The sequence below is a fragment of the Bradysia coprophila genome, unplaced genomic scaffold (genome assembly GCF_014529535.1).
Source record: "Bradysia coprophila strain Holo2 unplaced genomic scaffold, BU_Bcop_v1 contig_94, whole genome shotgun sequence".
NCBI classification, from domain to species: Eukaryota; Metazoa; Arthropoda; class Insecta; order Diptera; family Sciaridae; genus Bradysia; species Bradysia coprophila.
In genome coordinates this window covers 9433000-9457259 of record NW_023504022.1, presented here as the reverse complement: position 1 = coordinate 9457259, position 24260 = coordinate 9433000, and the positions used below count along the sequence as shown (strand labels likewise).

At 34.5% G+C, this 24260-nt stretch overlaps 1 protein-coding gene across 1 annotated transcript; it reads left to right on the top strand.

Annotated features, from left to right (window-relative positions):
• The first annotated feature begins 1941 nt into the window (after positions 1–1941).
• On the top strand, positions 1942–8336 carry LOC119085324. Its single transcript, XM_037195706.1, has 4 exons — positions 1942–2335; positions 4378–4488; positions 4554–5819; positions 7756–8336. Exons 1-4 carry the CDS (start codon positions 2303–2305, stop codon positions 7972–7974), a joined length of 1629 nt encoding a protein of 542 aa, XP_037051601.1. The 5' UTR covers positions 1942–2302; the 3' UTR covers positions 7975–8336.
• Positions 8337–24260: the final 15924 nt, after the last annotated feature.

The following is a 24260-nucleotide window of genomic DNA, read 5'->3' as shown; positions in this document are numbered from 1 at the left end:
ACCCTTTTTTTTAAACTTATGGAGCGATGTTCATTTCTCAAAAATTGTTCAGAAATTTTTGTCGCGGACATAACAAGTTTTCACCTTTTCACCAATCAGCCTGTGTTAAGGAATTTTATGGTATTTGAAGAATTAAATTCCCAAAAATAGGCACTGCTCACCATCCATTCCATATAAATATGTCTGATAGACTAAATATTAGCCCTGTAGAAACGGCAAGCGTATTCCGATATAATCATCAAATCTACTACTTCATTTGTTTATCGAATCATAAAGACTTTGAAACAATAGTCGGTTACATTGTATGCTGCGAAAGTAAGTAATTATATGAGTGAACAATTTCTTGATAAAAGCAAACTCACAAGTGTAGTAGTGTTTGTACATCCGAGAAGATGGCGATGTATACAACTACACTTGTAAAAAATCAGTTACCGAAGCAAGTTGCTCAAAAGCCCAGAATGAGTTTCCGACGATCTCAAGGACATGCGACATGGACAAAATGCAGAGACCTTTTGACTCCGCCCTACTTTGTCCCTAACCGTCCTACAATTATGTAATCTGGCAATCCGTACGAGTTCAGCGAGTTACCACACGACGAAATGGCGAAAAAAGGTTTCTGTTGAAACGTAAACAACAACAGTTTCCTACACCACCGCTTCTACCCATGCAGTTCTAGGACCTTCAGGAATTATTTCTTTTTTTTGGGCATTTCAGATTTTTTTCAGGTTTTTAAGATTATTGAGGTTCCTTTTTCAATAAAATTTTATTGCAAATGCGGGACCTTCCACAACATCAAGAAATTTTCGACATTTCGATGAAAGAAAGTCCCCAGAGCACTCACCCATTTGTTAGCTATCGGCCAGAAAACGTCTCATTACTGTCTCGTCCAAATACGATTTTTCGCATTTTCTGACCGCAAGCATACGCAGACAAATTTTTTGTTTCAACGTGTGGGACGTAGTCCTCGCTTTTGCCTCGAAATAAAAATTTCATAAGTCTCAACAAAAAATATTCCTGCAAGACAATAATTAATTATTTCTATATGTTGCAGCAACATTGTTGCTATACACGATTTGGTTTGATATTTTTATGAGTATTTTGCCATGTCAGCTAGGAAAAGGTTAGACAATAAAATTACTGTCAATCAATCCATCCAAGTAAAATGAAGCGAAAATATTCCACATTCCATCTTTTTCGCAGGGGGCAAACTACCATGTAATGGTCAACTTTCGCATGGAGTTTGCAATAAAATCATTTACTTCTTTTTGCCTTCATAAGAAATGACTAGCCATTTCTGAAAGGTAGTTTTTTAGGATGTTGGAAGTTTGCGTTAAAAAAAACTTTGTTCCAAACGCAGACACAAAGAGTGTTATCCTTTTATCCTTACACCTTTTATAGGCTTTGTTAAAAACCTACAAAACCATAAGCAAAGCGTTTTTGTAATATTATCGAGCAATATCATTCCAAATGACCTTGCAAGGGCATCCTCGACGTTTTGTTCACAAAAAAATGTACTGAAAAAGTGTAATTATGTTCTATACGAGGGTTAGGGAGTATTTTCTGCTGGAGTTAAGATCTTTTTCCATATTTCACTGGTGCATGTGTAATTGAACTATTATCACACCGTCAAAGTGTGTCGAAAGTAATAAATTACGCTTTGCAAAATTGTTTGTTTGTACATTGGGTTGGGGTTGCTCTAACGATTTTATTTCACTTATATTTTTTGTGGTTCATATACAAGGTACATAGTCCCATAGATACGACATCAACATAACGTTTTTTGCACTCCTAATTTCATTCAACTCAAACCCATTCAATTTGTCAAAAAAAAGAACGAGACTGAAACAACTTAGTCATGCAATCAAATAAAACCGAAACGATGAGTCTTGCGTCTGGGAGAGATGGTCTCCGACGTAATAATCAAGATAAAATGTTAAATATACACATTACGATTACACGAAATGCAATAAAAGCAGAAAAGGAGGTGTTCTCCGCAGATCGTAATAATAATAAGCCATCATCAACAGTGAAATTTTCTATATATCTCACTTTGTGTTTAAAGTTGACTTGCAATAAGGCGAAGAAAGCAATAGAAGGAACTAAAACTTAGAGATTTCATCATTATACAAAATACAAGTTTCATTCGGTTTGCATCAGTTCCATTAAAGCCGTAAAGGTGGTCACTTGTTCTCTGGCAGAGTTGTGCAATTTCTGAAGCAATTTTTTTTATTGTTATTGTGAAATGTGTTGATTAAAACGTGCGATAATTCGTTTTCCATTGTTTAACGTGCAATCCGCTATTATGAAACAGAAATTTATAATGGAATTTCTTAGCGTAAGTTCCTGCACGGCGATATTCATAATTTTTTATATTTTTTTGAACAGGAAAATGGATAGTTCAGTGCTCTTCGGGGCGGCATTATAAGAGTAATTGGGTGTATCGTTATATCTCCATTTTTTTTTACAATAACTTTGAGAGATACCATGTCAGTGTCTATTAAGGAGGATAAGCAAAAAAAATCAATTTCTTCAGTCATCTCAACAGTTGAACATGATAAGACACAAAAAACGTACCAAAAGTATACTCTGGCAACGTTGATGACCAACGTAATAAATGGCAACGTAAAAAACGCTCTCGTAATGACAATGACATTATTACGAAAATGTTGCTGGGCGAAGAGTATGGAATCAAATTAGGCGTCTTAGTATGGCTTTTATGTCAATAAACTCCATGAAGTACCACAAAAAATATATATCTACCTCAATGTCCTACGAGTATAACTCTCTTATAAGTGAGCCAAAATAGAGAATGAGACCTTTATAATCCACTTATTACTTAGACTAGTCTGTATGAGGTGCTTGCTCTTACCAAAGTGAGTACCATGTCGATATCAACTAAAATGGATTGATTTTAACAAGTTTAAAATTCACATGCTTGTGTGACATCGAAAGTGCACTGTTGGAAATCAAATATGTCATCCAACACGTCCACTGGATTAATTCTGGATGTTTTTGGAATCAGCGCACCTAAATTAGTCGAACCGAATGTTACGCTTCCAACAAACGGTTGGAATGCTTAACTATTTTACTAGCTTTGAACAAAAGGGAATTTCTCGCACGAAGAGTAGTCGAAAATGCATAAATTTAGCTTTCCAACTGTTTATCAGGATCTACCTTCTTCGAAGGTCATATTGATTTACATTGCTCAAGTCGTTTAAAACAATGCAAATCAGCTGTCTATACCGGTGGGTGGAATATAGAAATGTATCAGAAATTATAAGACTAAAAAGTCCAAACTTGCAAACGTCCGTACCATTAATATCTACAATTATCAGAAAGTTTTAACTAATCAAATGAACTAACTGGGAGTAGGATCCGTCTTTAGCTCATATTTTTCCACATCTAATCAATTTTCAATTTATCGCTAATCTTTATCAATTAACGGCTGATGCATTTGAGGCTGCACTACATTATACGGATGCAACAAATTGTAACTTGGTTCATCACAATGATTGCAATGTTTTTCAAAATTTATATAAATAGAAACCTTGAGTAATAAAGCGATGTCTGCAGTTCGGAAAGTATTTTAACGATAGAATCAGCAGGAGTTCGATTGCTTTAAGTGCTATACCGACGGTTGATAAAGATCGGAGAGAAATTGATGAGCATCTGATGGTTGATTTTATTACTTGAAGATTGTTGTCAGTTTACGCAGTATCGTTGTGATACTTTAACTTTTTGCAGACGACAAGCATATCAGAACTGTTTTACTATTGAATCTATTGCTTCATTTGATCAAAGTATTTTCGAGAAATAGACTAAGACTACCTCGCTTAGTATGTGTTTCTTACGTAGGTGTGGAAGCAAACGTTTTCGTGTGGTAAAATGTAACAATGCACGTACTCTCTTGATTTCGAATCTTCTACTTCATTTTTTTTAACAAGTTTTTTGCATTATTTAAAGCAGCATTAGGCTGAGCTTGGCGTTTATATCCTGAAGTTTTTATCGATAACAAATTATAGCCGCCCGTAACTGGTTAAATTATGTTGTTTCTAAATTGAAGTGTGCATCCATTCAGGCTCTGAAAGGCGGTAATCGATTTATACTTTCAATTATTAGGTTTTACCCTCAAAGTATGTGTTACAGCGGACGCCATTGAAATTTAGATGGGAATTTCAGCGCCATACAAAGAATTTTTTAGACTATATGTTATATGGTTGAAATAGCTACACGCAAGCGTGCGTGTAACCATTTCACTCGTTAAACCAGTGCAATCAGTTTAATTTGTATTGATGGATCATCCTAAAATCAGCTGAAGCAAATTCCTATCTATATTTCTCTGACGTCCACTGTACAAATTTCATGTTTTTTTTGCAGATATTACTACTGTCCTTTGCTATCGGATCATCGCTCCCTGCTGCTGTTTCTGAAGACTCAAATGAACCGAGTATAACAAAACCTTCAACAAATATTTCGTCGCAACCGAAGGTAAATATTTTTGTAATTAATCTGGAAACTACTGGAATCAACACCGTTTATGTACATCTTTCCAGGAAATGCAGCGCTATATGCAAGACCTTAGAAAGCAGAAGCCATCCGACACCGTTACAATGAAGAAATACATTAAAGCTCACAGTACACAGCATGAAGACTATCAGCAATCGGAGGAGACGAAGAACGACAAAATTGCGAAACAAAACAACGAGACCATACGATTACATCCTGAATTGATTCCGTTCGAAATTTCGGATGCAAAAGTTCCGGACAGCGAGACATTGAAATTGATCGAACAAAATAAGGAAGAACGGAAAAACGATAGCTCGGATGAGAGGAAAGTTCTGGTGAAGAAAGACATGTCAACGTCCGAATCAATTATGGTGAAAATAACACATCCGGGACCAGTACCAGCTGGAAATCGACCACGATCTTTGCAACAGTTGCCATTAGAAGTACAGAATGCTATCAATTTCTTTGTACAGAAAGAGAATTCGCAGAAATTACCAGCGCCAAAGTATACGAATTTGAATCAATACAAGACACCAACCAGATTAAGCAAAAATTGGTGGACACCGGTGCATATTAATACTCATGTGGCTACACCTCTGGTGCTACATCCTCAGTTGCTTAATAATTACACTCCGAAAAAATTGTCGTATTCAAAGCCATCACCTGTATACCAAAAATTCGAAACATCCGAGCGAGCTTTACATACCAAATTACCAGAACTACAAGTCGCTAAACCTGTAGACGTTTTGTATACTTTCAAAACTGCCTATCCAGTTTACTCCGCACCAAAAGCAGTTTCAAATGAACAAAAATATACTAGTCCGGCACGGCCCGCAAACCTTATAACAAATGGTGACTCAAACCTGGTCGATTTAACGTCACTGGTTGGTCTCGAGCCGGAGCAACAACTTCAAGGTTTAGGTGAAATACTTAGTAAACCACTTCGACCGCAAGACTCAACTGCACCGGTGCTATTTCCGTTAGGCGCTAGACTACCAAACCCTCGACCGGCCACTGACAAACCATTGTTCGTTGTAAATGCAGTCAGCTATTCAACTACTATCGCTCCAGAAGTCACAAGTAAATCGTTTGTTTACAACGATATCAAGAATCATTACAAGAACACCCATTTGCTGTCGTCGTCGTATTTCAACACCAAGGATCACATACCCATATCGGAAAATACCCCAGATATTTTGCCAAATAAGAATGTTGTCAGCGTTGTATCACCACGTCCTGTGGTTTTGGCTCCAACAGCGGATAAGGACAAAGCACCGCGGAGTTTTCAACGACATTATGGTCGGGCGGCAGATGTGAGAAAACATTTTTTTTTATAAATTCTTTTTCCACTAATTTATGCATGCTAGTAGAAACGTCAAACGACAAAAAAAATGGCGTTAAATGTACGGGAAAATCGCGGTTGGGGTATTATTCGAAATTTTAATTCATAAATTCATAAAAACTTAGGAATTTAAATCCTGAACTGCATCGTTCCTAAAAATCATAAATTTAAGATATTTTAAGAATTTAGGATGAGTTCTTTAAAAATTCTCAAAATTTCCAAAAATTTCTTTTCAAAAAATTCCGAATAATAAGTCATGTCGCTGGTTGATATCGTGTTGATTCACTAACTTATATGAAAAATGGCAAACATAGTAATTGGCAATCTGACAAATCAATAACTCTTTTACTACCCTTGGATAACATATCCAGTAGTGCTTAATGCAAGTTCTTTTACTTTTACCATTGATTTTACTGTGGAGATTGTGATTTTCCCATATAATGTCCTTGTGTCGAAACATATTACGTATACCCCCTGACGACGTCAAGGTAGTAATCTTTGAGGAATTTACGCAGACATGGGATGGTTCAGTGGTTACATGCTAGTCTTCCACCAAAATGATTCGGGCTCGATTCCCGTGTCAGACAATTCCATATGGAATTTTTCTAGCGATTATATCGCATTGGTAATGACCTACAGTTCACTAAAGGTTGAGGTACGTTTGACCACTGTTTCCACTGACCACTACTAAGGGAAATAATTTGATATTTCGTATCACGATGAGTAAAAATACCTCGGGCTAAAGCCCTCGGACACTTTTACTCTTCTGGATACGAAATATCAAATTATTTCCCGAGTGTAGTATGACGTTTTCCTTTACGAAGGAAGGATAGACTTTTTCCTAGCGAGGGAAAGCGGATTTTTCCTCCCTAGTAAAGGAATAGTATATTTCAACATACCCCAATACACACAAGATGTGTGTGCACGCGCCGGCGAAGCCCAAGCGAAAACACACATCGAGTGTGTATTGGGGTATTTTGAAAGATATTTTTCTGTAATAGTGAGAGTGTGTTGGTGCTTTCCTTCCCAACCGTTACTTTCCTTCTCGACCGTTTACTTTCCCCACCGACCGATTCATATCATAGCTCACCAATACACTCTCACGTATACAGAAAATACCATTTCTCATCAGGCCATGGTGACAGTGGTACTTGATATAATGCTCTAGGAACACTATATCAATTTGTACACGACCAAGTATAGCGAATCATAATCGAAATAAAGTTTCAATTCATCACTATCCTTGCAGACTCGTGGCGGTCTGTGGTTGAGCCACCACAAAAGCTAAACAAAGTTTTGGCTTTTTGTGTCTCATACGATCTGAACTTAGGAAAGTTTTTACAAACTTCCATTAGCCGTACGTTTATGCAACAATACATATGTCTAGCCTACATTTAGGCGAGATAGCAATTAACACATAATTTCACTCATAGAGTATTTGCACACTGTGAAGCGTGGATCGGAAGTCACGTCAAGCTGTTGTTCCAAACTGTACTCTAAACAAATCAACCCAAATAAATCATGACACGCGGCTGACGCATCCCTTTCTATACTAAATATTCACCACGCCATACATCGATTTTGGTGAATTTCTTTGTATAGGTTTGTTCTCGCATGTCTATTAAAATGGCAATCTGCGTGACATCCAAAAAAAAATTGACAGCCTTGAGACGACGGACCTGGTTTCCATTCAACCACACGTGGAAATATCTTCACATTGAATTTATTATTCGAACATTTCTAAAAAAAATATTTGCAAAAACTTCTGGTTACATGATTTCAAAGAACTGAACATCCCCTCTCTCGGTCTGAATCCTTTCCCAATTTAATTTTACTTCCAAACACTCGAATATATTGCTCGAAATAAAGTTCAGTTTAATTTGTTGTTCATTTTTTTCCCTCATCAGCTATATCCATCTGAATATGCATCTGGATATGCATTCGGGTATCGTGTTCGTGATTCTCATACAGGAAATGACTATGGCCATACACAAAATCGTGACACCGACGGTATAACTAGAGGTGAATATCATATCCGTTTACCAGATGGGCGAATACAAAATGTTAAATACACAGCTGATGAAAAAGGATTCCATGCGGATGTGAGCTATCAAAGTGGGAATTAAATCAAAGTTTTGCTCTTATGAACATATTTTGGGTAATTTTTTGTTGGTTTTTTTTCTTCTTTGTTTTGTTTATGATTTTATAAAATCGTGAAAAGGCATTATTAAAGTGGTCGTTCTGTACATATTACCCATAGTTAACTTAATTGTATGACATTGCTCTAAGTTTTGTTTGTTAAAATTAATTGTTTGCTCAAATAATATATAATTTGCTCAATAGGTTTTATGTGGTGAAGTGGAGAGGACTTTTAATGTGCAATTAAGATAAGAGACTTACTGTTAATTTATTATTTGTTTAATTCGACCATGTCTACCAAAAATGTTGTACCTTTTGTTATAGGAAATAAATATGTTGTTGTCTGTTAGTCTGTCTTTTCTTTCGACTTTCCCACTTTATATTATGGCATACATTTTAATTGTGTGCTCCACACTACACTATGCCCTTGTTGTAATAGATTTGAGGTATTTGGATCGTAGGATCATGGTGATCCGTACTGTACACTTGTTATAATATCTTTGAGGTGTTTGGGTCGTACGATCATTGTGATCCTTACTGTACACAATGTCTTTGTTATAATAAATTTCAGGTGTTTGGATCGTAGGATCAGTCAGTCATTTTGAGTTCTTCCATAATTTTTGTTCTGAACACCACTCTACTACCACTGCTTTGCACGACATTTTTAAATTCATTAACGAGCCTAACTAATCACGCCTAGGGAAGGGATTTCGGTAAAAACGATTTCGGTACAACCGGTAATACCGGGATCCCGAATGCCGGTTTTACTAGCTTGAATACCGGTTTTTTACAGAAATAGTAAAAGTTGTCGACACCAACGTAATTTTCTTGAAAAAATATCAATAAACAAATAAAAACGAATAACTTTGCCTTTACAATTTGGTTTAAGTACCTGTATTACAATATTTCGGTGTATAAGAGTGATAGCCCTTTGCTAATTTCAAATAAAGTCACCTAAAATCTTAGGATGTCTAAAAAATTGCGTTGTGATATTGTAAATTAAACTTCAACTATTCCTTCCTAGAAATTCTACACTAAAAAGATGTGATCTCTAATTATCATGACGATCGGTCTAAGAGTTCTTCTGAAGCTACATACTTCTATGGTGCTGTCATTTACAAAGAGTAGATCTATTTTTCGCTTTCACTAAAACTTTTCGTCAGTTTAGATTACAGAGGCGTTCACATAAAAGTGATCCACTATTTCCAGTACACAGTTTCTTTTTATCTAAAGATTTCACAATTATAAAAACACACTAAAAATTTCGTCCCGCATACATAGCTGCGGAATGTAAGCGATTATGGACTTTTGGAAAAGTCGAAACCATTGATCTTATTTAAACTAAGCGTCTCTAGAGTAGCGATTCAAATTGTGTCGGATAAAGCCCTTTTTTATTGAGATAAACTCTCTCGTTTATTTTTTGTAAGAAAAAATGAGGACTCAGACCCAATTTGAATTGAGAGATTTTTTGATTTCATTGAATGTCTATCAATTTTGTAAAAGCTTCCGCAGATATTAAATTTAAACAACACGAAAATACAACAGAATGAAGGTACGCTTCTACTCCATGACTGTATTTAGATGTGTCCTAATGAAAGTAATTTTTCAAACTGAACGAAGTATTCAAAATAGTGATCTGCATTAAAACAGTCTGAAATAATCCTACACATTAAATTCTTCTACATTTGAGATTTATAGAGAAAAATAAATTCTATGAAAAACCGGTAATACCGGTATTACAGTGTCCGGTATTACCGAAAACCGGTATTGCCAAAAGCCTTCCGGTTTCCTTTCCCTAATCACGCCACTGACTGTTCGAACAAATAGATAGAGTTGTACCGCGGTTCCTTCAACAACTTTAAGATCGAACTACGGAAGTCGTACTCACTGTCATTCCGAACAAACTTCGACGAAATCAAACTGTCCTAAATATCACCTTTGAAAATATCATACGCCATCATCGAATCACCGACTTTCCTCCTCAATTCTAAACTTTGCAGACCAACTTGTTTCCATCGGTCTTCCTATGGCGCCTATCTGTAAGAATTTGCATTCTGTCGACTATCCAGTAAGTAAATAACGAACTGTTTTTGTATAGACTCGATGTCGTCGTCCTTGTATACGCTCGATTGTCGATTCCATACTGTTGATGCAAACTCCAATCTGGATCTAACGTAAGCCTTGTACAGAATTTGCTGCGCCTCCTTCGTGAAATTATCATTGGAATAATGCTTGATACAACAAACATTTTGACAACATTTTCTAGTTGTTAGCTCGATGTGAAGTCCTGGATGACTATCATCTATTCATCCAATAGCCAAGGTCGCTAATTTCCTCTTTTCTCTCTAGAACATGATCACCCATTGTATATACTGTTTCGATGAATGAAGCATTGTCCCGATAGATGCTGAATACGTTACATTTCTCTGGATTGAAATACAATCGATTTTCATCACACCATTTTCTTACGTTGTCAATGTCCCTTTGTCTTGAATCGTTGATGTCTTGGATAATTGCCGCCGATTTGATGTCATCAGCAAAGAGCAATGTTTTCACATGCTTAATGACCTTGACAATGTCGTCGATGAATACGGTGAAGGCGAGTGGACCAAGTGAACTTCCCGGTGGCACTCCAGATGGTGATTCGAAGATTCTAAATTTTTCTGCATCAATCTGTACGTAATTTGTCCTTCCAACTAAATATTGCCAGCGAACTTGATTATCAATTTACGTATCCAGACCTTGTCAAATGCTGTCTTAAAGTCACTTGGAGCACTAGTCGATTACTTTTTCAACTGTACGGTTTTAACGAATACTTCCCCAACTGTGATGCTAAATGTGATGTTGTTGTTTAGTGAGTTTAAGAGTGTTTTACAGATTGACGCTTGTATGTAAGTTGTTGTCATTTAAAAATGTAAATTTATTCAGTCAGTTTTTGGCGGTGAAATAAAAATCTATCTATCTCCAAGTGCATTGTGATCGAACAGAGTGTAAGTTCAGTTCAAAAATATTACAATTAAGTCGGTTACATCTTTTGCTCAATGTTTAGAATCGAAAAATTTCCGAAGTGAACAAATCTACTCGACACAATATGTAACATTTACAGATAAATTCTAGACATCGAGATCCTAAATCATTGTTCAACCATTTAGCCATTTAAAAACTGAATGAATTGATTGAATCAAGTAGCAATCGATCCATCTATTTTCTTTCCTATACCGCCGGTATGGATCAAAAACCATTTTTTTTTTCAACGAAATTACAAACATTCTTTGTAATACGAGAATCACGATCATAAATGAAAGAGAATTATAATTAAAATGCAAACTTACTACGCGAGGTAATGTGAATATACTTCAAGCATGACTGCATAACATTTGCGCAAATTCTTCACGTCAACCGAATTGTACACACAACACAACACATCCTAAAATATCTCAAAAAGATTAAAGATGATAAATTGAATGGTTTTACAACTGAAACTAATGTACAACCTTGACAACAACACACAAAAAATAATAACAATTACGCTGCAGATAATATATGGATATACACCTCCCAAATACAACAACATTTAAAAGCATGAATCGAAAGTGTTTGCTACACTTTTTTTCGGCGCTTCTCTATAATATCAAACTCTGTAATTATTCATAAATTACAATTTACGAGCAACTATACCAAAAAGTTAGTTTCAATGTTAAATTCAATTGTGTAAAAAAAACTGAATTTAATAGTTTCCCAATTCAGTTTTTTCTTTGCCGTTTATTCCATATAATCTGTACGAAATCCAATAACCCATCTTGCGTACAGCATACCTTTTATTTAGATATTTTTTTTTAATTAAATTTAATTTGAAACATCCTCGAAATAATATTAATCGTAATTATGCCGTTTGATTGACAGTTTTTCCAGAAGATCTTTTTTCTTTAATTTGTGATGATTACGCTGTTAAATGTAAATGAATGAGTGTGTTTAGAATGACGATCGGAGTCATTTAAAAAAAAAAAAACTTGTAAAGAATAATCACGTCATGAATTATTACCAGTCTTTAAAGACCAACAAGACGAAGAAGTAAAAAAATAATTGATTATTGATAAAGCTAAAATGTGGCAAGGTTGTTCGATTGATGATGATGAATTGCTGTTAATGCTCTACGATTTATAGCGTTTCGTAGGAATGTTAATTATTATTTGAAGAAATAAAAGTTAAAATTGAGTTTATGCTTGTCGCTCGTTACATGGAATTGAAGTAATTCAAAAAAAGCCTGTAGGTACAGAGGAAAATTACCAATAAATTAACAAACCGAAAGCTCAATCTCACCGTTTAAATGAGAAAAGTGATGAATTTATGATAGTTTAATTCCGACAGGATTTATGACATCGAAAATTGACACCAACAGACACTTCTGCCAACAGTAAGTGTGTCACCAAATTAAATCTGTTACTTCTCTTGTTGAATTATATCTCAACGTGTTTAATACAAAATCTTCTACTTCATTTGATAACGAGTTTTTGATAATGGATGCGAATAAATGACCATCTGCTTGAATAGGAACAAAAACATATGAACGGATACTCAACACATTTTGGGTGAAAGAATAAATTTGTGAAAGTGCATGTTATGGCATGCTTATTCTCGACTGGAGTATGGCAGGAGCTCTGTGAAGTTTCGTTAGAAAATTAGTGCAAAACATTTTCATTTGCTTTGACTTGACTATAACAGAAAATGTTCCCATCGTTTTAGTTCCAATTTATTCCATGCATTCCTTGTGCGACATCGGTGGACGTAACAATACGATGTAATTCCAGTAAATTTGTGTAGTGCATGGTATTTTAAAAATGGTTTCCAGATAAAAATGAATTCAGATTTTTTTTAAACATTCTATGTCGCTCTACCGGCACCAGAAAAAGGATTGGATATCAAATTAATTTCCTGCTTTTGCTACAGATGAAACATTTCTACAACGGGTATGTATGTACAACACCGGTGAAAAATAAACAACAAAAGCGTTTAAAATGTGTTATTTCACACAACTTGAGGAAAATTGCTATTTAATCCTCACAATAAATAACGCATTCATGTCTGGGCTATCTAGTTACAAGTCTCGCTCCGAGGTAAATATTATAAATAAATGGTTTGGTTATAGGTCTTTCAGTAAGCCTAAACTCTCTTTCTAGTTAAAGTTAAAGCGTTTTTAATGTTCGAATCGTTTTTTATTAAATTTGTTAGAAACAAGTTGTGAATGTTTTGAGGCTACGTAATTGATCAATATAATATCTTATCCAATGGAGACCCAACTTTATATGAAGTTGCATTTATGAATTTACATAATGAATTATATAAAGTAAAAGCTTACCCAACCCTATTAACACTAGATATGACGCCCGTTCCGCTAGACAGGTTTACAATTGCCCGTGGTGTCGAATTTCGAGCTTTTACTACAAGCAAAAATCAGACATTCTCAGTAGATCAGGCAGGATCTCAATCTTTGATTCGTGAGAGATGCATTGTTGAAAAGCCTATATTGGGGCGTTTTTTAGGTATCGCATTTTTGCTGATATCCTTTGAAAAACATCTCCTTTTTTTGTAAAATATAAGACGACAAAACCACCACAAATGTTTTAGCCCGCAATAAAAAAGATTTGTTTCTGGTAGTTTGTCTAGCTCTGAGAAAACTGTTCACTTTTTACAGAAGTGGTCAAAGTATCACTTTGTTGCAATGACATAATAGTGGGATAGACAGGAATTACGTAGACGAAATCGTGAAGCAAAAGCAAACTCTGTGTAATATACATACCGCTTGAACAAAATATTTAAATGGAAGGCCTGTCTATCCCACTATTATGTCATTGCTTTGTTACGTTGTCGTCTTGCTTTTCTGATACCTAAAAAACGTCCTAATGTCCTCCAACAAAGCATGTTTTTCAAAAAGAATTTTTGTTAAGAGATATCAGCGGAAATTCGATACTAAAAAAAACGCTTTAATGTCGGTCTTCAAAGAATGCATCCATTGCTCTCAATTGTTCAATATTTTACTGGAAGAACAGAGAATCCTTTTTTAACAATCGAAAATTAATTTTAAACAAACAACGTCTCGTCTACCTTCTAAATTGTTAGGATTTTTTTTACTTCGTCATATTCATCAATGCAATTAAAAACGATCAAATTCTACGTATGAATTAATTTATTTTTTATTTAATTAGTCTTTTTGCTGTGCACTTTTTTTCCATTCGTAAAGGTTATTTGAAATTAATCTTAAATCAAAGCCACGCGTCTCTTTCGACCCGAGACCAGACATATAATTCATACAAATGTTTCGTATTATATGTTTTACACCATTAACTTGTCCATCTCTCGAATGTATTATAACTTAATTAACTTCAAGCAAGGTTGATTTCAGTTAGGTTAATAATGTTTCAATTCAGAAAACTATTTGTTAGATGGGTGATAATCATATGATGGAAAACATTTTTTTTTCTGTAGAAAAAAAAATCTTTTATCTGATATTATGAGTCATGAACTTTGTTTAAAAAAAAAAAAGAATTAGGAAACTACTTAACAGACGATGCTTTTTTATCGAAACTATAAAGTGTGCTCGTTTCCGCAAAAAGACAAAAAAAACGGTGAGGAATTTGATATGCTCCTAATTGTATACATACCCCGGGTAAAAATTTCAGTCTCAGTGAGACCGAAAAATACGTAGTCTCAAGGGTCTCATTTCGGTCTCATTGACTTTTTCAGTTTGCGAGAAGTCTCAATTTTAATTTATTTTATGTAAATGAATAAGAATGAACGAGAGAAGCTGAGTGGTCTCGTTTCGACTACTTTTCGAGAATGTTTGAGAATGAATGAGTAGTCTTTTTTGACATTTATTTGTTAGGCGTGATGAGACTGTCCGAGTGGTCTCGGATTTAATACTTTCCGAGACTGGACAAGTGGTCTCTTTTCGAATAATTTTTCCTTACACTTTCCGAGACTGACCGAGTGGTCTCGTTTCGACTACTTTTCGAGAATGTTTGAGGATGAATGAGTAGTCTTTTTAGACTTTCATTTGTTAGACGTGATGAGGCTGTCCGAGTGGTCTCGGATTTAATACTTTCCGAGACTGACCGAGTAGTCTCATTTTAAAAAAAAATATTCAAATTTTGAGAACGGAAAAGTGTTCTCATTTCGAGAAAATATTTTATTCGAATTTTGAGAACGGAAAAGTGTTCTCATTTCGAGAAAATATTTTCTTCCAATTTTGAGAACGGAAAAAAGTTCTCAATTCGAGAAAATATTTTCTTTCAATTTTGAGAACGGAAAAGTGTTCTCATTTCGAGAAAATATTTTATTCGAATTTTGAGAACGGAAAAGTGTTCTCATTTCGAGAAAATATTTTCTTCCAATTTTGAGAACGGAAAAGTGTTCTCATTTCGAGAAAATATTTTATTCGAATTTTGAGAACGGAAAAGTGTTCTCATTTCGAGAAAATATTTTATTCGAATTTTGAGAACGGAAAAGTGTTCTCATTTCGAGAAAATATTTTCTTCCAATTTTGAGAACGGAAAAGAGTTCTCAATTCGAGAAAATATTTTCTTTCAATTTTGAGAACGGAAAAGTGTTCTCATTTCGAGAAAATATTTTCTTCCAATTTTGAGAACGGAAAAGTGTTCTCATTTCGAGAAAATATTTTATTCGAATTTTGAGAACGGAAAAGTGTTCTCATTTCGAGAAAATATTTTCTTCCAATTTTGAGAACGGAAAAGTGGTCTCATTTCGAGAAAATATTTTATTCGAATTTTGAGAACGGAAAAGTGTTCTCATTTCGAGAAAATATTTTCTTCCAATTTTGAGAACGGAAAAGTGTTCTCATTTCGAGAAAGTATTTTATTCGAATTTTGAGAACGGAAAAGTGTTCTCATTTCGAGAAAATATTTTCTTCCAATTTTGAGAACGGAAAAGAGTTCTCAATTCGAGAAAATATTTTCTTTCAATTTTGAGAACGGAAAAGTGTTCTCATTTCGAGAAAATATTTTCTTCCAATTTTGAGAACGGAAAAGTGTTCTCATTTCGAGAAAATATTTTCTTCCAATTTTGAGAACGGAAAAGTGTTCTCATTTCGAGAAAATATTTTCTTCCAATTTTGAGAACGGAAAAGTGTTCTCATTTCGAGAAAATATTTTCTTCCAATTTTGAGAACGGAAAAGTGTTCTCATTTCGAGAAAATATTTTCTTCCAATTTTGAGAACGGAAAAGTGTTCTCATTTCGAGAAAAAAATTTCTTGGACTTTTGAGAACGGAAAAGTGTTCTCATTTGGAAAAAATATTTTCTTGGACTTTTGAGAACGGAAAAGTGTTCTCATTTCGACAAAATGTTTTCTTGGACTTTTGAGAACGGAAAAGTGTTCTCATTTCGACAAAATGTTTTCTTGGACTTTTCAGAACGGAAAAGTGTTATCATTTGGCAAAAATATTTTCTTAGACTTTTGAGAACGGAAAAGTGTTCTCATTTCGACAAAATGTTTTCTTGGACTTTTGAGAACCAAAAAGTGGTCTCATTTGGCAAAAATATTTTCTTAGACTTTTGAGAACGGAAAAGTGTTCTCATTTCGACAAAATGTTTTCTTGGACTTTTGAGAACCAAAAAGTGGTCTCATTTGGCAAAAATATTTTCTTAGACTTTTGAGAACGGAAAAGTGTTCTCATTTCGACAAAATATTTTCTTGGACTTTGAGAACGGAAAAGCGTTCTCATTTCGACAAAATGTTTTCTTGGACTTTTGAGAACCAAAAAGTGGTCTCATTTGGCAAAAATATTTTCTTAGACTTTTGAGAACGGAAAAGTGTTCTCATTTCGACAAAAAAATTTCTTGGACTTTTGAGAACGGAAAAGTGTTCTCATTTGGAAAAAATATTTTCTTGGACTTTTGAGAACGGAAAAGTGTTCTCATTTCGACAAAATGTTTTCTTGGACTTTTGAGAACGGAAAAGTGTTATCATTTGGCAAAAATATTTTCTTAGACTTTTGAGAACGGAAAAGTGTTCTCATTTCGACAAAAAATTTTCTTGGACTTTTGAGAACGGAAAAGTGTTCTTATTTCGACAAAATATTTTCTTATTATTGATAGGTAGTTGGCACGACTGTATGATAAAGATGATATTATCAGTATTACCAGATAACATGTTAAAATCACCCGCCTAAACAAAATAAATTTAAAATGAATCTTTCATTCGTAATTGTTCAAATTTTATGCCGCACATTCAAAATCTAATGTTATAAAATCGAGTTAAAGAGTTCAGGTTCTCGAAATGAGACCACTTTTCCGTTCTCAAAAGTCCAAGAAAATATTTTTGCCAAATGAGAACACTTTTCCGTTCTCAAAAGTCTAAGAAAATATTTTTGCCAAATGAGACCACTTTTTGGTTCTCAAAAGTCCAAGAAAACATTTTGTCGAAATGAGAACACTTTTCCGTTCTCAAAAGTCCAAGAAAATATTTTTGCCAAATGAGAACACTTTTCCGTTCTCAAAAGTCCAAGAAAACATTTTTTCCAAATGAGAACACTTTTTGGTTCTCAAAAGTCTAAGAAAATATTTTTGCCAAATGAGACCACTTTTTGGTTCTTAAAAATCCAAGAAAACATTTTGTCGAAATGAGAACACTTTTCCGTTCTCAAAAGTCTAAGAAAATATTTTTGCCAAATGAGACCACTTTTTGGTTCTCAAAAGTCCAAGAAAACATTTTGTCGAAATGAGAACACTTTTCCGTTCTCAAAAGTCCAAGAAAATATTTTTGCCAAATGAGAACACTTTTCTTTTCTCAAAAGTCCAAGAAAACATTTTTTCCAAATGAGAACACTTTTCCGTTCTCAAAAGTCTAAGAAAATATTTTTGCCAAATGAGACCACTTTTTGGTTCTCAAAAGTCCAAGAAAATATTTTTGCCAAATGAGAACACTTTTCCGTTCTCAAAAGTCTAAGAAAATATTTTTGCCAAATGAGACCACTTTTTGGTTCTCAAAAGTCCAAGAAAACATTTTGTCGAAATGAGAACACTTTTCCGTTCTCAAAAGTCCAAGAAAATATTTTTGCCAAATGAGAACACTTTTCCGTTCTCAAAAGTCCAAGAAAACATTTTTTCCAAATGAGAACACTTTTCCGTTCTCAAAAGTCTAAGAATATATTTTTGCCAAATGAGACCACTTTTTGGTTCTCAAAAGTCCAAGAAAACATTTTGTCGAAATGAGAACACTTTTCCGTTCTCAAAAGTCCAAGAAAATATTTTGTCGAAATGAGAACACTTTTCCGTTCTCAAAAGTCTAAGAAAATATTTTTGCCAAATAAGACCACTCTTCCAGTCTCGCACACCCGTAAATGTTAGCAAAGAGACCACTCGTTCAGTCTCGTTCATCCTCAAACATTCTCGGAAAATATTTGAAACGAGACTACTCGATCAGTCTCGGAAGGTGCAAAGAAAAATTATTCGAAAAGAGACCACTCGTTCAGTCTCGAAAAGTATTAAATCGGAGACCACTCGGTCAGCCTCATCACGTCTAACAAAAAAAAATCCGAAAAGACTTCTCGTTCATCGTCAAACATTCTCGGAAAATATTCGAAACGAGACTACTCGGTCAGTCTCGGAAGGTGCAAAGAAAAATTATTCGAAAAGAGACCACTCGTTTAGTCTCGGAAATTGTAACAACGGTTCAAAAATAAAACTGCCAATAGATATATCAGATTTAGCAGCAAGCGTAACGTCGTTGGTGGTCCGATCCGAAAGTTAAGCATCATTGGTCGCGGTTAGTACTTGGATGGGTGACCGCAAAATACATCACAAAATAAAAAAAAAGGTAAAAAAAATCAAAATATTACTAAACATTATTACAATCAATTTCAGTCAACTTCTTCTGTACAAATTGGATCTAGTGAATTGTAAGAGAAATGAAAAGTTGTGGCCATCTATGAACTCAACAGAGAAGTAACAAATGACAAAAAACGGGACAGAGAATATGAGACTCAAAAACAGTCTAACATACTCAAAATGTGAGACGTCTCAAAAAGAATAAAAAAAAACTCAAAATGTGAGACCTCTCAAAAAGAATAAAAAAACTCAAAATGTGAGACGTCTCAAAGAGAATAAAAAAAACTCAAAATGTGAGACGTCTCAAAGAGAATTGAAAAAACTCGAAACGTGAGACGTCTCAAAGAGAATAAAAAAAAACTCAAAATGTGAGACGTCTCAGAGAGAATAAAAAAAACTCAAAATGTGAGACGTCTCAAAGAGAATTAAAAAAACTCAAAACGTGAGACGTCTCAAAGAGAATAAAGAAAACTCAAAATGTGAGACGTCTCAGAGAGAATAAAAAAAACTCAAAATGTGAGACGTCTCAAAGAGAATAAAAAAAACTCAAAATGTGAGACGTCTCAAAGAGAATAAAAAAAACTCAAAATGTGAGACCTCTCAAAAAGAATAAAAAAACTCAAAAAGTTAAAAAAAAACTCGAAATGTGAGACGTCTCAAACAGTCTTTTTTTAAAAATTATCATCAGACCACCGTCTCAAAAAGTCGAAATGAGACTGCTCATCTAGTCTCATACCGTCTCAGAAAGTGGAAATGAGACAACTCATCTAGTCTCATACCGTCTCAGAAAGTGGAAATGAGACTACTCATCCAGTCTCATACCATCTCAGAAAGTGGAAATGAGACAACTCATCCAGTCTCATACCGTCTCAAAAAGTCGAAATGAGACTACTCGTTCAGTCTCATACCATCTCAAAAAGTCGAAATGAGACTACTAATCCAGTCTCATACCGTCTCAAAAAGTCGAAATAAGACTACTCGTTCAGTCTCATACCATCTCAAAAAGTCGAAATGAGACTACTCGTTCAGTCTCATACCGTCTCAAAAAGTCGAAATGAGACTACTCATCCAGTCTCATACCGTCTCAAAAAGTCGAAATGAGACTACTCATCCAGTCTCATACCGTCTCAAAAAGTCGAAATGAGACTACTCGTTCAGTCTCACACCGTCTCAAAAAGTCGAAATGAGACTACTCATCCGGTCTCATACCGTCTCCGAAAGTTGAAATGAGACTACTCATTCAGGCTCATACCGTCTCCAAAAGTTGAAATGAGACTACTTATTCAGTCTCATACCGTCTCCCAAAGTTAAAATGAGACTACTCATTCAGTCTCATACCGTCTCGAAAAGTCGAAATGAGACTACTCATTCAGTCTCATACCGTTTCGAAAGGTCGAAACGAGACTACTCATTCAGTCTCACACCGTCTCGAAAAGCAGACTACTCTGTCAAACAAGTCTGAATGAGACTACTCGTCAGTCTCTCGAAGTTCAAAAAAATTATTCCAAATGAGACTTCTCTGTCAGTCTTCCAGATTCTCGAAAAATATTGAAAACGAGACTACTCTGACAATCTCATAAAGTCTCAAACATCTTTGAAAAATATTTAAAACGAGACTTCTCCACAGTTTCGGATGAATTATGATGAATTTCGGATGAATTATGAGAACTAAACCAGTCTCAAAGGTCAAAAAAGAGACGTCTCACCTCCATACAAAAAAGCTGTATCGAAAAGACGTCTCACGACCACTTTTTTTTTTACCCGGGACTATACTAACAAAAGGCAAACGGAGTCTATTTTTGGAAAATGAATTTGTAAATTTGCTAACGCTTTTTAGCAAACTTTGGAAAAACTTTTGGAAAATTTTGACCGGAAAAACTTAACCGATTTTCGGAAAACCTTGGAAAAACGTAGCAAATTTTTGGAAATATTTTTTGGCAAATTTAGCAAATCAATTTTCGGAAAATAAGCCCTGGAGGCAAATGATAATAATCCCATTTTCCAATTAGGTAACTGACTACAAATTTAAAAAATTGGCTCAATTGAAAGCAAATCAAATCTAATTCAATTTAGATTGGAACCATGTCGATAGGATGATTAATTTTCTGCTCAAATTTTATAATCTTCATCTTCAACAACTTTACAATTTTCTCTGTCGCACAGAAAAGTTTCAAATGATGGGAGAAGAAACATAATTTATTTAATGATTACGTCTCTCATACCCGACCGAACGTAATAGACGAAATATTGTAATATTTTTGTTCAAAATATTGTTGATATATTTTTAATGACACACAATCATGGATACGAATCTAACTCACGATTAAATTTTATTAAAAAAAAAATTATGTGTATAAGGTTAAAGAAGAAGACTATAGGGAAAAAGATTAAGTAAATTTTAATTCGCCTGCTCGAATGGTATTATTACCATTTTTTTTAATAAAACGGAATTAATTACGTAATCGCTGTTAATGTTACCAAACAATAAATAAATGATGAAGAACAAAAAAAAAACATCCGCGCTCTTAAACATATATTTTGACGATATAATATTGTTGTTTCGAATGAACAAAATAAACAAAACAAAAATCTAAACGCGCAAATGCAACTCTTGGGATTGTTTTTCGTTTTCAATTACCTAATTGAATGAAATGTTTTACATTTTCTCGTGATCAATGACGATCATAAACTTTTGATAATAAAATTAATGTAATAATGGGTCTATTCAGTACGAAAATTCTTTTTTTTATTTTTTTCATTACGAGGACTTCGTGCATTGATCAATCCGAGCATTAATGATCGAAATAATACAAGGAACATCGGACGCAGATTGACAACGAGTGCGAAAAAAAGTATTCCGATCACCATTCATGCTTGAGGTGCGGTTATACCGATCTAATCAATATTTAGACATCGTCTGTTTACAGTGATAAGCCGGAAACACTTTCCACTATGTATTCCTTTGATTTTTTAATTTTATATCTATAAATACCAATACACGGGTACCGGAACATCCAAAAATAATCGATACTTTTAACCGCTGTGCAAAACGTTAAATTTCCACATTGCGCCTATTTATGTGGATTTATTGACTTACAGTGCATAAGCCCTAACGCGGTGGTATAGATTAAAGTTACATAACATTCGAAGGAATAGATTCGCAAGTGGTGCAGTGAGCCCCTAATTGTTCACAAAACAAAAAGAATTCGTTCTGGACGAATGGTAATTCAAGTGCAATGATAAACTGCACTGGGTTGGCACTTATAACGTTTCAGTCGTAGTATTGAATATGATATGTATTAGTAGGGCTCACTAACTGCATTTTGGTGCATTTTGGTATAAAAGCGTGAATTTTTTACCATTGATAAATATGCATTTGGGGATTCCAAAACGATTACGAGACTTTTAAAAAGTGACCTCTAGCCGCCATCTTCATCCGGTTGAAGTTTTCGATGCAGAGGTAACTTTGATGAATTTATGTGTAGCTGGAATCGAAGCTACGCAGGTGATATTGGTCTCAAACGAAAGCTGAGGGTTCAAAGTTTTTTTTAGTGCAAAAAAATTTCACAAATTTTCCGATTTTCCCGCAGTTTTTCCGAATTTTCTTAAAAATTATATTTTAAAACTGAGGTGAAAGTTAAGTAATTTTTAAAATTGATTCAAAAAAGATTTTTTTCTTCGCTATTATCGTTGCACATTCAGTTTCCAAACTTTTAACGATGAAAAAGTTTTTGGATGTTCCGCAGGAGTGGTAAATAGTTTCAGTTTTCATCGAAAATGTGAACCCTTTTGCATGGCGAATTTTTTTCGGCGAATTTTTTTTTCGTTTTAATGAGACTAGTACTGGGAATGCTAGGCATGATCTAAAAACGAAATAAAACCAGTTTTTCGATTTTTAAAAAAATATTGAGTTTCCGAAATCTGCTGAAATCTGTAAATTTTCCTCCTTCGGCGAACTTTGACAGACTCTAAAAACTCTAAAACTCTAAAAGATCCATAAACGCCGCAAACAGCACAAGATTACTTTAAAGGCTTAGCTGGGACCCTCAGCTTTAAAACGATACCAAACACTCTACCTCCGGATCAAAGGATGTATGCCTCGTGATGTGAGATATGTGGTTGGACCCAATTTCAAGCAAATTTCGAAATATATGGCAAAAATCATTTTTAAAGGGATATTGATTAGAAAACGGAAGTTGTCAAAAGCTGACTCACCCAAAATAATTAAAATCGTTTTTGTTTTGCCTTTTCCACTTACCTCTCATATTTTTCGAAATTTGCTTGAAATCGCGTCCAACCACATGTCTCACATCACATTCACAGATCCTTTGATCCGGTTGTGGAGTGTTTGGTATCGTTTGAAAGCTGAGGGTCCCAGCTAAGCGTTTAAAGTATGTTTGTGCTGTTTGAAACGTTTATGGATTTTTTAGAGTCTGTCAAAGTTCGCCGAAGGAGGAAAATTTACAGATTTCAGCAGATTTCGGAAACTCAATATTTTTTTAAAATCGAAAAACTGGTTTTATTTTGTTTTTAGATCATGCCTAGCATTCCCAGTACTAGTCTCATTAAATTTACGAAAAAAAATTTCGCCGAAAAAAATTCGCCATGCAAAAGGGTTCACATTTTCGATGAAAACTGAAACTATTTACCACTGCTGCGGAACATCCAAAAACTTTTTCATCGTTAAAAGTTTGGAAACTGAATGTGCAACGATAATAGCGAAGAAAAAAATCTTTTTTGAATCAATTTTAAAAATTACTTAACTTTCACCTCAGTTTTTAAATATCATTTTTAAGAAAATTCGGAAAAACTGCGGGAAAATCGGAAAATTCGTGAAATTTTTTTGCACTAAAAAAAACTTTGAACCCTCAGCTTTCGTTTGAGACCAATATCACCTGCGTAGCTTCGATTCCCGCTACACAGAAATTCATCAAAGTTACCTCTGCATCGAAAACTTCAACTGGATGTAGATGGCGCTAGAGGTCACTTTTTCAAACTCTCCTAATCGTTTTTGATTTCCCAAATGTATATTTATCAATGGTAAAAAATTCACGCTTTTATACCAAAATGCACCAAAAAATGTATTTTGTTCAACTAGTGAGCCCTAATATATGAAAAGTAACATTGATAACATTGATCAGCCTAAGAAAGATGAAACCGGCGCTGACTTCTAATTTAGTGTGTAATTGTAAAACTAATGAAATAAATGATTTCGTTTATCCAGCCGATACTTTAAACAAAATGAAGTAATAGATTGACTCGTTATTTTACGCCAATTATAAAAGGGCAAGATTGTGTGTTCGTGACTGGGTTAATAAAATCATCCAGGACTTCACATCGAGCTAACCACAAGAAAATATCGGCAAATGGTTGGTTGCAGAAAGCATTCTTCCAATGGTAATTTCACTAAGGAGACGCAACAAATACAAGACT

What these genes read in the sequence shown, in the direction of transcription:
- LOC119085324 (XM_037195706.1), top strand. Translation starts at nt 2,303, where the DNA reads ATGAAACAGAAATTTATAATGGAATTTCTTAGC. An exon ending in TTATAATGGAATTTCTTAGC is followed by an intron (nt 2,336 to 4,377) that starts GTAAGTTCCTGC and finishes TTTTTTTTGCAG; the next exon opens with ATATTACTACTGTCCTTTGC. An exon ending in ATATTTCGTCGCAACCGAAG is followed by an intron (nt 4,489 to 4,553) that starts GTAAATATTTTT and finishes ACATCTTTCCAG; the next exon opens with GAAATGCAGCGCTATATGCA.